Below are 18,407 nucleotides of genomic sequence, written 5' to 3' on the forward strand. Positions count from 1 at the left end.
CGCCGGGAGACTTTAGCGAATTCCAGGAAAACCTGTGTTGGACCAATGATTAGTGCAGGGACTGCCAGATGACCCTGAACGCAAATAAACCTAAAGTTTTGCGCACAGATAGGCGAAGAGATCCACTATTGTACAAATGGTGAGAAATCACCGGAAACAGAAACTACCGTAAAAGAGCTACGAGGAACCATCCAGATGACGTAAAGTGGAATAACCATGCCAGGCTAGAGTCATTGCAAAATCTTAAGGAAACGTAATTCATCCTCGATTAAGATTTAAGTGAATTTGAATGTGGTGTTATAGTCGGCGTACGTGCGATGGGACCCAGCATCTCCGGGGTATCGATGAAGTGGGGATTTTCCCATACGACCATTTCACGAGTGTACCGAGAGTATTAGGAATCCGGTAAAACATCAAATCTGCGACGTCGCTGTGTCCAGAAAAAGATTCTGCAAGAACGGGACCAACGACGACCGAAGAGAATCGTTCAACGTGACAGAAGTGCAACCCTTCCGCAAATTGCTGCAGATTTCAATGCTGGGCCACCAACAAGTATCAGCGTGCGAACCAATCAACGAAACATCACCGATACGGGCTTTCGGAGCCGAAGGCACACTCGTGTACACTTGACGACGACTGCACGACACAAAGCTTTACCCCTCGCCTTGGATCGTCAGCACCGACATTGGACTGTTGATGACTGCAAACATGTTGCCTTGTCGGACGAGCCTCGTTTCATACTGTACGGGTATGGAGACAACCTCATGAATCCATGGCCTCTGCACGTCAACAGGCGAATGTTCAAGCTGGTGGAGGCTCTGTAACGGTGTGGAGCATGTGCAAAATGGCTCTGAGCACTATGGGACTTAACTTCTATGGTCATCAGTCCCCTAGAACTTAGAACTACTTAAACCTAACTAACCTAAGGACATCACACAACACCCAGTCATCACGAGGCAGAGAAAATCCCTGACCCCGCCGGGAATCGAACCCGGGAACCCGGGCGTGGGAGAGCATGTGCAGTTAGATATGGGACCCCTGATATGTCTACATACTACTCTGACAGGTGACACGTACGTAAGTATCCTGTCTGATCAACTGCAGCCATTCATGTCCATTGTGCATTCCGATGGACTTGGACAATTCCAGCAGGACAATGCGACACCCCACACGTCCGGAATTGCTACAGAGTGGCTCCAGGAACAATCTTCTGTGTTTAAACACTTCCGCTAGCCACCAAACTCCCCAGACATGAACATTATTGAGCATGTCTGGGTTGCCTTGCAACGTGCTGCTCAGAAGAAGTCTCCATCCACTCGTACTCTTACGGATTTGTGGACAGCCCTGCAGGATCCTTGCAACACTACTTCAGACGTTAGTCGAGTCCATGTCACGTCGTGTTGCGGCACTTCTGCGTGCTGGAGGGGGCCCTTCACGATATTAGGCAGGTATCTAGAATAAAGGAGACTCCAAGCAGTGGTAGGTTTGCAATCCAGTAACTACATAGGGACTTCAGAAAGTAAGTTACACAAGTCGCCCCATAGTACGAGCACTGCACAACAAGAGTAGGGCATTACCAGAAGAGAGTACATGTCTCGGGTTTACTGCAGACGCATTCTGCTGCGGGGCGGATAACGCCTGCATCACAGGCTGCGAGTGGAATGGCACGGCAATTGAAAACTTACTCCAATCTCGAAGTGCTCGTGACCGTATAATTCTTGTGGACAATATGTCTAAACTTCCCACACATTCTGGCGATATGTGGGCCAAATGCAGTGTCGCGTCCAGTTGTAGTGAGATGGTTTGTAAAACCGAGTTCGTGTACCATGCAGTTTCCATGTCTTTGGTAAGCTGAAAGAACAGCTGGGGGGGGGGGGAGATTTTCCAGCGGCTCTTGATTGACTTCGTGGCCAAGAAGCGCAAGTCCATCATCAAACAATCGAACGACTGGTAGAACATTTCGAGCACTGTTTACGGAGACTGTGACTATGTTGCAAAATAGTCATGGAACTCTATCACAATGAAGTGTAGTGTAGCATTCGTAAAAATTACTTGGCGTGCCATAATATCGCGCAACTTACTTACTGAAGTTCTCTAGTACGTGTTGAAAGAAATTTCCTATGGGGTTGCATGAAATCCTTCAAGTATGAAACTCCATTAGTAACTAAAGAGGTCTGTCTCATTGACGTATGGCAAGCATAAATTATCTTATCAGAAGCATCTGGGCACGTATTAGTGGACACTAACAAGGGTGTGTCCACCCTTCTCCCCTGAGAAGGACTGGACTCTACTGGGGGCACTTTCGTTGAGGTGCCTCAGTGCCTACGGAAGAACGGCAGCCCATTCTAGCTCAAGAGCCAAAACCAAAAAAAAAGTGGTATCTTGGACGCTGGGGTCTGGAGCGAAGACGAAGTTCTAATTCATCCCAAAAGTATTCCATTGGGTTACGCTGGGGACTTGCGCACTTCAGCCCATTTCGGGAATGTTACTGGCGACAAACCATGCCTCGCAGAAGCTATTTATGACAGGGTGCATTGTCATGCTAATACAAGCAACGCTGTAAAGTGTACTCATATTTTTTTGTATTTAGCGTTTTCCTAAGCAAAATGAGGGTACCACAACACAATCACGAAAACACCAACACCACCTCCTCCATACTTCACTGTTGATCCTCCACATGACGACAGGTAACGTTTCCCAGGCGTTCACCGAGCCCAAACTCACATACACATGTGTATAAATTCCTAAGGGACCAAACTGCTTAGGTCATCGGTCCCTAGACTTACACACTACTTAAACTAAGCTATGCTAAGAACAACACACACACCCATGCCCGAGGGAGGACTCGAACTTCCGGAGGGAGGGGCCGCGGAGTCTGTGTCATGACACCTCAAACCGCGCGCCCACTCCGCGCGGCGTGCCCAAACTCTTCCATCGGATTCCAGAGGGGTACAGCGTGATTCATCACTCCAAATCACTCGTTTCCAATCATCCACTGTCCAGCAGCGTCGCTCTTTACACCACCTCAAGCATCTCTTAGCATTATCTACAGAAGTATGTGGCTTATGTGGAGTTGCTTGACCACTGTACCCCATTCATTTTAACTACCCACGCATTGTCGAAGTGCTAGCTGGACTGCTGTTATCTCTCTGGAACTCACGAATGATTCCTTCCGCTGATTTCATGCGATTTTTTACAATTACTCTTTGCATCGCTTGAGGGTCCCCGCCCGTCGGTACATGAGGTCTGATTGGTCTTGCTTTAGTTGTGGTTATTCGTTTCCTTTTCCAGTTCACAATCACATCAACAGTCGATCTGACGGCTTTAGAGTGACTGAAATGTCCCTAATGGACTTGTCAGTCATCTAACATCGAATGACTAGTCCACTTTCGAAATTACTGAGCTCTTCTCGCCGACCCATTCTGCTGTTATTCCTTCTCTACTGACAACACAATACCCTCCGCCTCCTTTTATACTGGCGACTCTGTCCCTCGCGGCATCTAATGGTCAGTTCCACACTACATCGAGGTGTCCAGATACTTTTGATCATATAGCGTTCGTGACGTAATTTGGCAAACATTCATGTATTCATTGATTCTTCTGGTCGCCAATTTTAACAATTGCTATGAGCTTAAGTTGTTGCTATAAGGACTACGTTCCTTATGTCAACAAATAACTAAATATTCATTTCCTTAAATTATCTCATCTCTTAATACTCATTTTAGGGCTTTCTACCCTCGACATGACTTTAATCTGGCTACGTCTGTAGTTTTATAATTTTTCGTTCTTACTAATTCTCGCATGAGTAGTTGCAATTGGATAAGAGGGTTCTTAAAAAAATGGAATAAAATTCTTGAAGATTGCATTTCGTGTCTGTAAAACATCCGTCGGAAAGATCGACATGAAATTAATTTTCCATACTACACGCTTTGCTTAACACACTGGAATCCGTATTTTTTTCACCCTTAGCTCAACCTATATAATGGAACAGAACGCCAATAATTAAATAAATCTGCACTTCCAGTTAATTCTAGTGTTCTATATCGCTAGGCCTAATTCTAAAGCCATCTATTCAACTACTAAAATGCGTTACTTTGTCACAACTTTCATTTTATTAAGCTAAAATTTGTTGCCGGATAATATCAATTTCTTTACAATTTTGTTTTGTTCGTGCTCCGAGAAATGTTCGTTTACAAAATTACTGAAGAGGGGCTTAATTATTTACTGTAGCCGGCCCGGGTGGCCGAGCGGTTCTAGGCGCTACAATCTGGAACCGAGCGACCGCTACGGTCGCAGGTTGGAATCCTGCCTCGGGCATGGATGTGTGTGATGCCCTTCCGTTAGTTAGGTTTAAGTAGTTCTAAGTTCTAGGGGACTGATGACCTTAGAAGTTAAGTCCCATAGTGCTCAGAGCCATTTGAACCATTTACTGTATCTCTTCGTCTGTTTCTCAGGTCCGAATGTGTCGTTAAGATTTCACAACTACTTACGCACTGCTTAATCTAACTTAAACTAGCTTACGCTAAGGAGAACATAAACATCCACGCCCGAGGGAGGACTCGAACCTTCGACGGGGGCAGCCGCGCGAACCGTGGCAAGCCGCCTAATACCGCGCGGCTACACTACGCGGCCTCATAGTAACACCCATAGTATTATTCAGTGGGTTGAAAGCAATGAGATAAACTACTTGCAGACTCAGATGTGTGAACAGAAAACGATATCGATTCGCATATGTTCCAACGAAGTATTGAAACCGAACAAAGTACTAATATTGCTCGCACAATATTCAGTCCAAAAGTATTTCACGTGATTAAATTTGAAAACAACGTAAAGAGTAAAGACGTAAATGCCGTGCAAGCAAGCAACTGTCTTACCACAATCCTCGACAATGTTGCTTCAGTGTGCCCATTTCAATATAACAAGACAAGAGTATACAGGTTGAATGAAAAAATGCCGAAGTTGGGTGTCGGCATGCGATTCCTCACCCAGATTCAAGACAAAAGTTTATGTAGCAAAATCAGATCGGGTGCATTTTGAAATCACATGTATGGAAACAAGAAGTTGGCAACACTGTCTCGTTGTGCAGCGGATAGGAATGTACAGAGGAACGTGTATCACCCTGCACCATCGTACCAACCGTCGTAGCTCACTGTGCACACTGCTGGTACATTAAACCCACATCCAACATGGGTCTATGGTTCGAATACACAGTTCGGCTTACGCGGCCAGGAGACGAGGACCTCCGCTGCGCCGCGCCTGTTGTGGAGCTCGAGCGCGCGTTTGTTTATTTCTCGCCGCGGTTTCGTGCATTGAGTCCCTCTTTACGAGAGAACCATGGCAGACTCTGAACGCCGGACAGCGATCAAAATCGCATTCCAAGCAGAATATTCACGACCAAGACCTTACGAAATCGGGAACTTAATACAGGGTGATTGTCACCTTGATCCGTTGGATGTACTGGCCTTCACTTTTCCATCACTTGGAACGTTGTATATGTCAAAACGCGCACTGAAGAGCTGTGAACCGAAATTGTGAGCCGCCACGCGCCGTACCTCAGGTTTAAGCACCACGACGGACACGTAGGTGATGTAATGATTGACCACGCGGGTTTTCGAACTCCCGTTCGAGGTCCCGCCGGACGTCGTCATGTCGGCTTTTAAGCCGTATGGCAATGTACTCAGTCACCTGGCTGAAAAATGAAAACGTTTGAGACTTACTCTCTACTCAACAGCATCTGTCAAGTGAAAATTGAACTGGTCAAGCATGTGGTTATAGGAGAACGAAGGGCCATCGTTATATATGACAGACAGCCCCGTAGCTGCGCCGGTTGCGGTCAGGAAGGGCATGTCCGCCATCTGTCAAGTGAAAATTGAACTGGTCAAGCATGTGGTTATAGGAGAACGAAGGGCCATCGTTATATATGACAGACAGCCCCGTAGCTGCGCCGGTTGCGGTCAGGAAGGGCATGTCCGCCAAAACTATCTCCAGCACCGGCTTGTACAGACACCGTTCAGCTACGCCGCCTCCACTGCGCCATCCACAGTTCTCCTGTCACCTACGCCGCGGTCACAGCACCAACTGCTGATCTACCGCATGACCCATGCGACCCGTCGCAGGTAATGACTACCGTCGTGGAGACTAATCCGACACTTTTCACGTCACTACAACCAGAGGCACTGTCGGGAGGAGACACTCGCCTGCCTATTACCGCTGACCGTGACACGAAGATGGATCAGAAGCCTGGCGTTGTACCGACTTCTGCCTTCCTACCATCTGTCGAGAAGGTGATGGACAACCGCTCCCATTCCAACATAGAACAGCATGTACGTAAACAAAAGGCCCCATGGAAGCGCCTTCGGATGATTATCTTCAAATAATGGGGCCACAAGATGACGATAACATGTCTGATGACGCGAAGTCCTCTGACACGCAGATGGCAGACGATAATGTTCCGCCTCCTCACCCCACGACAGCTTCACGTCGTAGTGACGCGGCGGCGCCGAACTCTCCCGTAAGCGTCCTGGGTGATGCTCCTCCTACAGTGCATACTCCACCTGCGTGCACAGTGGACGACTCGTCGCGGGACACCATGTCTGTACCGACGAGCTCCTGGGCTGATGACGTCGAGGATGACGCTGTGATACTGCCTAGTGCCGCGGAAGTGCGTGTCCCGATGGAGGTGTCGGGACAGCTGCGACACAGTGATTGACAATGCGAAGAATGCTGCGGCTGGTCCGCGCATGACGGCCGCCGCAGGAGCGAACGCCCAACAATACCAACTGGCGACTCTCAACATCAATACATCTACATCTACATACATACTCCGCAATCCACCATACGGTGCGTGGCGGAGGGTACCTCGTACCACAACTTGCATCTTCTCTCCCTGTTCCACTCCCAAACAGAACGAGGGAAAAATGACTGCCTATATGCCTCTGTACGAGCCCTGATCTCTCTTATCTTACCTTTGTGGTCTTTCCGCGAAATGTAAGTTGGCAGCAGTAAAATATAGCATTCGTGTGCGTCATAAACTGAGGTTGTTACAAGATACACTGAATGTTGCAGAACAGACATTGACCTTCTTCAGGAGCTCAATGTCGAGGATCTCGTCGGCTCTTTCGGATACACTGCTCACGTCTCACATGCATCTGCCACTAGTAGTGGCGTGGTAATCCCTCTCCATGATGGCCTAGTTGCCGAAGACGTCGCTTTCCTCCCTGACGCAAGAGGCATGGCTCTCACTCTGCGTGACGTCAGAATCAATATCTATGCGCCCTTTGGATCGGGACGAAGCCGTGAACGGTCCGTTTTCTTCGCAGATGCGGTCGCGTCTCTCTTTACGGGACGCCAGGATGCCCTAATCTTCGGTAGGAGTTTTAACTCCAACCAGGCGCCGAAGGACCAACTGCCACGCTACCTCCATCTCCGGCGCTCTCCACCATCCTAACTAATCTTCGCTCGTGGACACATGGGAATATGTACATGGGGAGAGGGCGGGTTCACACAACATACCAGCCATTCCTCCAGCAGTATTGACCGTGTCTATCTCTCGCGCACCATTATTTAGGGCACACGGGCCGCAGAAATATGACCTGTTGCTTTTCACGACCATGCGGGCTATATATGCACAGTAACCTTGCGCCGCCAGATAGTACGGGCGAGGCCCCTGGTAACTGAACGTGACACACCTACATTCGCCTGAATACCGACAGTTCGTTGGGGCAACGTGGACGTCATGCTCCCCTCGGCGAGGAGCTTACCTGGCCGTACTCTCATTGTGGCTGCTATGGCTGCTTAGGAAGGCGATGATTGGTCACGGCAGGGAGATCGCTGCCTGGAAGCAGCATTCACTAGATTTTTACTACCGCATTCTGCGTGACTGTTCGCAATGCCTCATTCACCTGCCCGTCAGCAAGCAATGACCGGAGCAAAAGCGGGGACCACAAGCCCTCACGAGGCAGCACCTCGAAGGGACGATTGTTCGTGCTCGCATCATGCATAGAATGGACCACGAAGGGCCATCGATGAATCACATCATCACGGAACGCAGGCGTTGTCAACGAGCGCTGATTCATGCTGTAACTTTAGCCTACAGTCGCTGTGTCACAGCACTACATGCAATTGGGAATGCTCTCCACCCTCGCTTTAGTCAACTGTTCGCGGACCGCCATCATCCCCCTGACGCGACGGAGGAAATCTCTCGCATTACATATGGCACACTATGCGGGACTGGGGAGGAGGTCACTGCAGCTATAGTGGCCAGCGCGCCTCACAAGTCGCCGGTATCCGACAGCCTCCCGTTAGAGTTTTATGGGACGTATCGCCAATTACTGACGTCTACCTGGACGGACGTATGCCGTGACTTGATGTCCCCTTAAGTACAGCTTCCTAGTGCCTTCCTCGAACGATTGCTCGTTCCTATTCATAAACCAAACGATGGAACCTCTGTCAGTGACTACCGCCTCCAGTCGCTCTTGAACTGTGATATAAAGATCTTTACCCAGCTTTTGGCAGCACGTCTCAGGAGGATGGCCCAATATGTTATTTCCCACGATTAGGCCTCCTCAGGAGGCTACTACAACACCCGGACTGCATTATATCGGTGCCATGAAACGATAGCGCTTGCGCGGACGCTGCGCGTCACAAGGGCCCTGGCCACCCTTGATTGCAGTCACGTCTTCAACAGAGTTGATAACGCCTATCTGACAGCGGTGATGCGGAATATAGGATTCCCAGACAGCTTTGTGGAGTTCATAGTACGTCTACTCCGGGGAGCGATTCTAGGATCCTGCACAATGGTCGTCTTACGCCCCCCATCCTGGTACAACGATCGGTGCGGCAAGGATGCCCTCTTTCTGCGACCCTGTACGCTCTCGGCATTCGGAAGGACGACAATTCAATCCCGAGACCGACCATCCTGATTTAGGTTTTCCGTGATTTCCCTAAATCGCTCCAGGCAAATGCTGAGATGGTTCCTTTGAGAGGGCACGGCCGGCTTCCTTCCAGGCCTTCCCTAATCCAATGAGACCAATGACCTCGCTGTCTGGTCTCCTTCCCCAAACAACCCAACCCAACGCTCTCGGCATGGAACCGTTACTTTGCGGCCTCCGCCAACGCCTCACTGGGTTGACTTTGGCGGACACGCATTTTGTTGAGCGGGCTACGCGGCCAATCTGGTCCTCCTCCTGCGCAACGGCAACGATGTTCAGGCAGCGCTGGACTGGCTGGAATCCTACGGCCCTGCTCGGGCAGCGTCCTTAATGTTCGCAAATCTCGCGCGTTGTCTATAGGCTGTGGGCCGCCCAGTGAATGCGTCGCTCCCCTACGGATCAGCGACGTGGTACGATGTCTGGGTATTTATTTTACAACCGACTTGCGGCGATCAGTGGCTCTTGACAGTAGACGCTAATTACGCTGGATCAGAGCAGAGCTCTGTGACCATCGACTCCGAACCCTGGACATGCTACAACGGACCCATTTTGCTAAGGTTTATGTCGCGTCGCACTTGGCACAGACATTCCCCATCCCGCCATCAATGGCCAGAAGGATGTTGGCTGCACTGGGTCCCTTTGTGAGTCAAGGCCTGTTATTTAAAGTCAGCTATGAGTCCCTCACCCTTCCGAAGGACAAAGGAGGGCTCTATCACGTGCACCATCGAGCAACGGCCCTCTTCGTAACCACACACTCTGACATGCCTCACCAGCCTACTGATGAGCTCACTTATTGCCCCACTGCCGCTGACAGTCGTATCACCGCTCTTTTTCTACTTGAGCTATTTGTTCCTTGGATATAGCTACATCAGGTCTGTGCTTCTCCCTCCACGTCTACCGACTGCCAATATAGTCTATGCCTCGCTGCAATCGCGGCTTCCGCCGAATGTGATTGAGGAAAAACATCCCCTCGTCCGGTGGAATGCCGTGTGACGGGCAGTGCATGCGCATACTCTTGCGACGGACGTCCAATCCACCTGATATGTGACGGTTAATGGGAACATACCTGCCAGTTGCGTCTCCATCGGATCTACCTGGCGCCATCAACATTATGTACCACGTGTGGCGTGCAGTACGACGATGGCCATCGACTTGTATGCTGCGACTCGAATAGTGTTCGGCTTTTGGTCCACCATATGCTGGCCTTCATCTCACACACGCCTCCGGACAGCATCACCCCACAAATGATTCTCTTCCCGGACGTGGACTATTTTCTACTTGCAAATCACCTACTCTGTGACTTGGATTAGCGCACACGCATTCCACCGCCTGTTTGTTGTTGGTGACAAGTCAGCCCTCGATTTCTGGCAATACCTTAACGACTGACATTGTGCAGCAGTCGAGAATCCAAAGTAACAACGATATTTCTCTAAATTTCTCCGGAGCACTTTCCACAACCCTCCTGCAGCTGGATCATCCATCCAAACAGCAGCTGACATATGACCCTTTTTCCATTTTACGGATCAGTTACGATACCCTCAACGGTTACTCGCACGCACTTCCGAGAAGACGTGCATCGATGATCTACTGATGTGTCTCCACCACACGGGATTTTCTTTCCCGTTGATGTAGAACACGATTGCCAATCTTTGCGAGAACGTATTTGTGCGACGGAGATGGATTCATTTATGATAAAATCGAAAAAAATAAAAGAAATTAAATAAAAAATTATAAATAAAAGAAAATACAAATAAAAAACCTTCCATGTATCCTCCTTTTACAAAAAAAAAAAAAAAAAAGAAGAAGAAGTAATTGAGGTCTTTCGTGATAGGGGCCAACGCCTGAAGAGGTAGAACTTTTCTTTTGGGGCTTCTTAAATATTTAGTGCAAAACTGGTGGTGGCATTAGCTTTCCTTTTTTGTAGTTTTAGATAATTTCAGGAATGCGAAGACAAAAAAATAAGAGATACAGTCCCGCAAATACTTTAAAAAATCCCGGTAATTAAAAAAAGCTCGTCTGTTTTATTTTTATTTTTTAGAGATCCGTTCCCCAGTTCTCGCCGTTTATAAGCAGCACATCATTTTGTCACGTGACAATAGCCTATTACACGATAGTGGGATGCATTAAATTGCATGCATGTGTCTACTAACAGCGCACAGCACAGCCGTAACTGGCCCTGTCAAGCTCATGTAAGACGGCCTCCCGATTGACTACACAAACTATGAATACATCGATATGGTTTTGGTGCTGGGTGCTTCCGATAACGAAGCTGCTGCTCGTGCGTATGCTGCACGGTACCCACAAAGGTGTCATCCCGATAAGAATGTTTTTCGACGCTTGGAGCAACGCCTTCGGGAAAACGGGAATCTTCGTCCACAAGTAATGCACAGAGGTCGTCCAAGGCCATCCTCCACAAAGAGAAGACGCGAGTCTCGAAGCGGTTCACAATCACCTCGGGGAAGTACCCGTGATATGGCAAGGCAGTTGCAGATATCTCAAAGACTGGTTGCTGACGTGTTGGCACAATGAAGAACTGCTTCTGTATCGTTACACATTGACTCAATACCAGCGACCGGAAGACCACATTCGACGAGTACAGTTTTGTGAATGGCTTTCGCATCAGGTGGAAGATAACGAACGCTTTGTAACTAACTTAATATGGACTGAAGAATCTAGCTCCACTCGTGAAGTTATTTTCAACCTCCACAACAACCATTACTGGTCGGAACATAACCCACATGTCACCAGTGAACGTGGCTTTCAGAAACGCTTTGGCATAAACCTGTGGGCTGGAATCGTGGGGGGAGTGCTTCTGGGACCTTACCTATTGCTGGGCAAGTTGAATGCTCCCGGTATTGTACGTTTCTTTGTAATACTTTGCCTGACGCATTAGAAATTGTTCCACTTGGTGCGGCAGCTATGGTTTCAGCATGATGGTACACGGCCACACTTTGGAATAAATGTATGTAATTATTTTTTTAAAAAATTTCAAATGTGTGTCAGTTCTTAAGGGACCAAACTGCAGAGGTCATCGGTCCCTAGGCTTACACACTTCTTCAGCTAACTTATACTAAGAACAACACACATACTCATGCCCGAGGGAGGACTCGAACCTCCGGCAGTCAATGACATGGCGCCTCTAACCGCGCGGCAATTATTTAAAAGACGCGTTTGGAGGGAAATGGTTGGTCGTTCCCCGGAGCTTAATCCGCTAGATTATTATTTGTGGGAACTCTTAAAGAAACAATTTTATAGTACTCCACCCATGGATGTTCACGACCTAATAGATTTCGTGCACGCCGTTTCGGCAATGGTTGACGCAGCGAGTGGCGAACTGACTGCAAACGCAAGATGGTCGCTTTGAGCACCTTCTCCAAACTGAACGTTGCTCGCATTTGTACATGCCGGCGCTGTGAAGATAAACCTGACCGTCGTGTGTACAGAATGGAATTACTGTTAGCCGGCCGAAGTGGCCGAGCGGTTCTAGGCGCTACAGTCTGGAACCGCGCGACCGCTACGGTTGCAGGTTCGAATCCAGCCTCGGGCATGGATGTGTGTGATGTCCTTAGGTTAGTTAGGTTTAAGTAGTTCTAAGTTCTAGAGGACTGATGACCTTAGAAGTTAAGTCCCATAGTGCTCAGAGCCATTTGATTTGAATTACTGTGCGTAGCATAATGTGCAATCTAGTGTAGCCTACCTATTGTGTTTTTTGTACCTCATTGGGTACAGGCAATGTTACTGTATCCACTATTATTTTCTATTGACTTTATTTGTGTCAAGGACGAAACAAAACGGTCGTTTGCATGTGAAAGAAGCTCATGTTATACAGGGTGGTCCATTGATAGTGACCGGGCCAAATATCTCACGAAATAAGCATCAAACGAAAAAACTACAAAGAACGAAACTCGCCTAGCTTGAAGGGGGAAACCAGATGTCGCTATGGTTGGCCCGCTAGATGGTGCTGCCATAGGTCAAACGGATATCAACTGCGTTTTTTTTTAAATAGGAACCTCCATTTTTATTACATATTCGTGTAGTACGTAAAGAAATATGAATGATTTAGTTGGACCACTTTTTGCGCCGGATAGTTACGTTATTTAAGGAAACAGGAAGTGTTCAGCCACATGTGAAACGTCAACCACGACCTGCAACAAATGATGATGCCTAAGTAGGTGTTTTAGCTGCTGTCGCGGCTAATCCGCACATCAGTAGCAGACAACCTGCGAGAGAATCGGGAATCTCAAAAACGTCGGTGTTGAGAATGCTACATCAGCATCGATTGCACCCGTACCATATTTCTATGCACCAGGAATTGCATGGCGACGACTTTGAACGTCGTGTACAGTTCTGTCACTGGGCACAAGAGAAATTACGGGACGACGACAGATTTATTGCACGCCTTCTATTTAGCGACGAAGCGTCATTCACCAACAGCGGTAACGTAAACCGGCATAATATGCACTATTGGGCAACGTAAAATCCACGATGGCTGCTACAAGTGGAACATCAGCGACCCTGGCGGGTTAATGTGTGGTGCGGCATTATGGGAGGAAGGATAATTGGCCCCCATGTTATAGATGTCAATCTAAATGGTACAATGTATGCTGATTTCCTACGCAATGTTCTACCGATGTTACTACTACATGTTTCACTGCATGACAGAATGGCGATGTGCTTCTAACATGATGGATGTCCGGCACATAGCTCGTGTGCGGTTGAAGCGGTATCGGATAGCATATTTCATGACAGGTGGATCGGTCGTCGAAGCACTATACCATGGCCCGCACGTTCACCGGATCTGACGTCCCCGGATTTCTTTCTGTGGGGAAAGTTGAAGGATATTTGCTATCGTGATCCACCGACAACGCCTGACAACATGCATCAGCGCATTGTCAATGTATGTGCGAACATTACGGAAGGAGGACTACATGCTATTGAGAGGAATGTCGTTACACGTATTGCCAAATGCATTGAATTTGACGGACATCATTTTGAGCGTTTATTGCACTTATGTGGTATTTACAGGTAATCACGCTGTAACAGCATGCGTTCTCAGAAATGATAAGTTCACAAAGGTACATGTATCACACTGGAACAACCAAAATAAAATGTTCAAACGTACCTACGTTCTGTATTTTAATTTAAAAACCCACCTGTTACCAACTGTTCGTCTAAAATTGTGAGCCATATGTTTGTGACTATTATAGCGCCATCTACCACAAAGCGAAAAAAGTGGTACAACTAAAACACTCATATTTCTTTACGTACTACAAGAATATGTAATAAAAAATGGGGGTTCCTATTCAAAAAAACGCAGTTGATATCCGTCTGACCTATGGCAGCACCATCTAGCGGGCGAAGAATATCGCCTTCTGGTTTCCCCCTTCAAGCTAGACAAGTTTCGTTCTTTGTAGTTTTTTCGTTTGACGCTTATTTCGTGACATATTTGGCACGGTCACGATCAATGGACCACCGTGTTTATTAATGTTTAAATAAAGGTAACAATAACAGTAAGAAATAGACAAGGTACCGCATTGTGGAGGTGTAATTTGGATGCAGTTTGATGCTTTAACTGGAAAAAAATTTCTGCGTGAGAGCGACTCAAACATCGCCAAAGCTGCATCTCCGTTCCCCACGGCGTTGAGTCGTCTCACTGGGCTAACGGTACAGCTCCGGCAGAGTGCTGCGCTCATGCTGCCTGTTCATGGCCATACTGCACGCAGTTACAGCGTAGAAAGAGCTTCGTTTTTTAAATCGGATTTCTATTAAGGCTACTGCCGGGACTAGGTTTTTCTAGCTACACTTTTGTCTTGAACTGGGATGAGGAATCGCATGCCGACCGCCAAGTGCGATATTTGTTCTTCACCCTGTATACTAAATTGTTTGGCAGATCCAACCAGCAGTAAAGTAGAGCATGTTCATGGCAGGAGGAGGAAAACTTTGTCCTACAAGTCAAAAGGATCGTTGCTAACCGGTCTTCCTGTCAAACAGTACTATTGGCTGGTTTTCTCAAAGTTTAAATAGCATGCTAAAACATGTTTTGCGGTGCTTAACGAAAGATGGATCTACTCCAACAGATGGAAGACTGGCTATATGTTCTTTGACACATACAAGTGCTTATCCATAGTATGATAGATGTCTGTAGCAGACAGCTTTGACTTTTATCGCACAGCGGCAGAGGTCCCATTTGATGTTCTTCTTGTCATACAGGACTCGTTCGCCGCACGGTCGGAGCAGCAGGCAGCGCTGGCCTGCCATCTGGTGGGCAACATAAAGCAGCTGCAGGTGCAGGACCCTGGCCTCGAGGACCCTTTGGCGTTCGTCAGGAACCTGTCCACGCAAGTCCTGCAGCTGGTCAGTGTCTCTCTTCCCACTTACTCTCTTAGATTACAACCAAAAACCGTTGAAGCCTTGAAAGATGGCGAATATATGAACCTACGATGGAGGTAAAAATAGAGGGGCGGTGGCATTACCTCATAAACTTGAAGCTGATGTCCGCCATCTTAATTGGCCAAAACATTAGGTTCACCGCATTCATACCCCCATAGTACACCGCGGTGGCACTTCCCAGTGACGTCACTCTGACAGTGTTGTATTTCTAGAGCAAATACACATTTAAGAACAGAAAAACCTTCGAAATTGCCTTCCCGATGTTATTAATATAATCTGAATAATTTTTAGTATTTAAAACAATTATCACTCGCACACGACAGAAATAATGAACAAGAAGCACTAGTAAACAGTAGTCTGGTTTTGGACTACTTAAAACGTCGCCCACTCTGGCTTCAAAACAATGAACAGCAGAAGTCTGTAATGCCACCTCCGTTCTTTATTTACCTCTGTGGAACCTACCGATACTGATCGCAAGCTCTGATGCGTGACACAATGATGTGGCGCGTGACGTCGCATGTGTGCAGTCAGAAAGAGAGCAAAACACTAACAACATTTGTTTTCACGTTTATATTATTTTTTGCAATGCAGGTTGTGATGACAGACTGATATGTAGCGTAGATCTAGGTTAGGTTGGTTGAAAGAGTAAGATTGGTTGTTAATTGACGAAGCCAACAAATGTGAATGCGAATTTTTGTCATACTGACATACTGAAAGCCGGCCGGTGTGGCCGAGCGGTTCAAGGCGCTTCAGTCTGGAACCGCACGACCGCTACGGTCGCAGATTCGAATCCTGCCTCGCGCATGGATGTGTGTGATGTCCTTAGGTTAGTTAGGTTTAAGTAGTTCTAAGTTCTAGGGGACTGATGACCTCAGATGTTAAGTCCCATAGTGCTCAGAGCCATTTGAACCATTTTTTGACATACTGAACTGAGCTCTGGTTTAGGTTGAAAGTTGACGATCTGGTTGTGCCCTGACGAAGCGATACCGAAGGTTTCAAGGTTTGTACAAGAGCTGAGGGCTATCGATGACATGAAATGATAACGTTTTGCATTATCTTCTCCGTTAATTTAGGAGAGATTTACGTGTCCGTCCACAACTTATAATGCATTTTTCTGCAAATAGTAGTTCCACAGGTACATTTTACTATTTTTGTTTTGTTTATTTGTATTTCTTTCTTTGAGAGTAGTTTCGGGGTTGCAGCCGCATCTCAATTCTCAATTCTGATTCTCGTAATCAGCCAAGCAGTCAGACTGCCACTTGGCATCATCACTGGCCACAGACACATCTTTGAGGCTTGAATCACCTAAAACATTAAGTACGTACAGGGCAATTACATAATGACGATACAAACTGTTACAGGGGAAGGAGAACTGTAAAGGTATCAATGACGATTCACGTGGCTCAGCAACAATAAATTAAGTAGGAGCAAGATCAGGTGAACGAGCTAGCTACGAAACAGTATGTTCTCATCTTATTCCCCTTTTAGTGGAAGTCAGATGTGCAAACAGAGCAGGAGCTACGAAACGATGGATAAGGGCAGGATTAAGTGGGATTTTTTCCGACACCGTAGGTAGTGTGCGTCTCAGAAAAATAGTGTACAGTGGTGCAATTAAGCGGGCTGCAAGCAGATACGGACCTGCTAACCAACATTTTAAACTACGTACATAATAAATCAGTGTGTAACTTAGTGTGAACAACGCATCAGACTATCGGATTTCGCTGGCAAACTTGTACCACACAAGTTTGGCTTTGTAATTTTTTTACTCTTCGTTTCCGAAGTATAGTTCCTCATTTCACAACCAGATTGACACATTTGCCATTTTCCATCATTTAATTGCTTGTTTCATTATCAGTGAACGACCTGAATAGTGATTTCCGATCTTGGAGACTGTTCGTGAGTTCTCAGCGTAACATTATTATTTCTTTCTTTATTTATTCGTGACGTCACGGCAAAGTGGCTCGAATGAATAATAGTTTGTGGTTAATTCTGATACACGTTGTAGTTACCATACAGATAAAAACATCCAGCGGATCAGCTGTCAGTTTATTTGTAGTTCTTCGAAAATACGGAAGTACGAGTATGACGACAATTTTCAGAAAGTGAACAATTTTTAAAACCTCATTTAAAACTTTATTAAGCTCCCCATAGCATTTCTCAAATAGAATATGTTGCAAACGAGCAAACGAATCTACTACCACTTAATTAAACAACTTATGTGGCACCTCACTGCGTTAATTTATAGCAGCAAGTTAATAACTGCAGAAATGAAACTTCAAATTGTGGCTACGGTAACCGGACAATGCATGACAACATACCTGGAAAAGCACATCTGTAAAAGGACAGCTTTCATAGCGCAATGAAAGCTTTTTGTATTCTTTCGAAAACTTCAGCCTCAGAATAGAGAAATAAATTTCACTCTAAGTCATAATGTACATACATTATATGATCAGGAAAATCAAGACTCCCTATGTAACATGGAATGACCACTGGATGTCATGAAAGGCGGACCGGGAACTGTAAAAGGAGTCGGGGAGAATTTCGTTGTCAGTAGAGAAAAAGTAACAGCGGAATGGCTCTGTCCACTTCGAAAGTGGACTAGTCATTGGATGGCAAGTGACTAACAGTTCCATCAGAGGCGTTTCAGACCTTCTAAAGCTGCCCAAGTTGATCGTTAGCGATGTGATTGTGACTTGGAAACGAGAAGGGACAACCCCAGCTAAACTAAGAAAAGGCAGACCTCAGATTTCATGGAGCCTGGCGACGGACACCTTCGAGCATTGTGGAGGGTGACTGTAATAAGTCGCATGAAATCAGCGGAAGGAATCACTCGAGAGTTCCAAAGTGATACCAGCGGTCCAGTGAGCACAACGACTGTGCGTAGCGACTAAGTGACGCTTGTGGTGGCCTAAAGAGCAATGCTGTTGGATTGTGGATGACTGGAAAAGAGTAATCTGGAGTGATAATCACGTTATACCCTGTCGCAGTCCCAAGCACCTGCCATCGCGTGAAGTGCCAACAGTGAAGTGCAGTGGAAGTAATGTTACGGTATGGGGATATTTTCGTGGTTAGAATGTTGTTCCTTTA

General features: G+C 46.9%; 1 protein-coding gene across 1 annotated transcript in view; it reads left to right on the forward strand.

Moving 5' to 3' along the window:
- Positions 1 to 18,407, forward strand: part of LOC124775905 — a 476,308-nt gene that overhangs the window by 410,141 nt on the left and 47,760 nt on the right. The window contains exon 13 of the mRNA XM_047250740.1: positions 15,141 to 15,284. Within this exon, the coding sequence (XP_047106696.1) occupies positions 15,141 to 15,284 (144 nt within the window). The remainder of the gene's footprint in view (positions 1 to 15,140; positions 15,285 to 18,407) is intronic.

The sequence above is a fragment of the Schistocerca piceifrons genome, chromosome 2, assembly GCF_021461385.2.
Source record: "Schistocerca piceifrons isolate TAMUIC-IGC-003096 chromosome 2, iqSchPice1.1, whole genome shotgun sequence".
Taxonomy (NCBI): Eukaryota; Metazoa; Arthropoda; class Insecta; order Orthoptera; family Acrididae; genus Schistocerca; species Schistocerca piceifrons.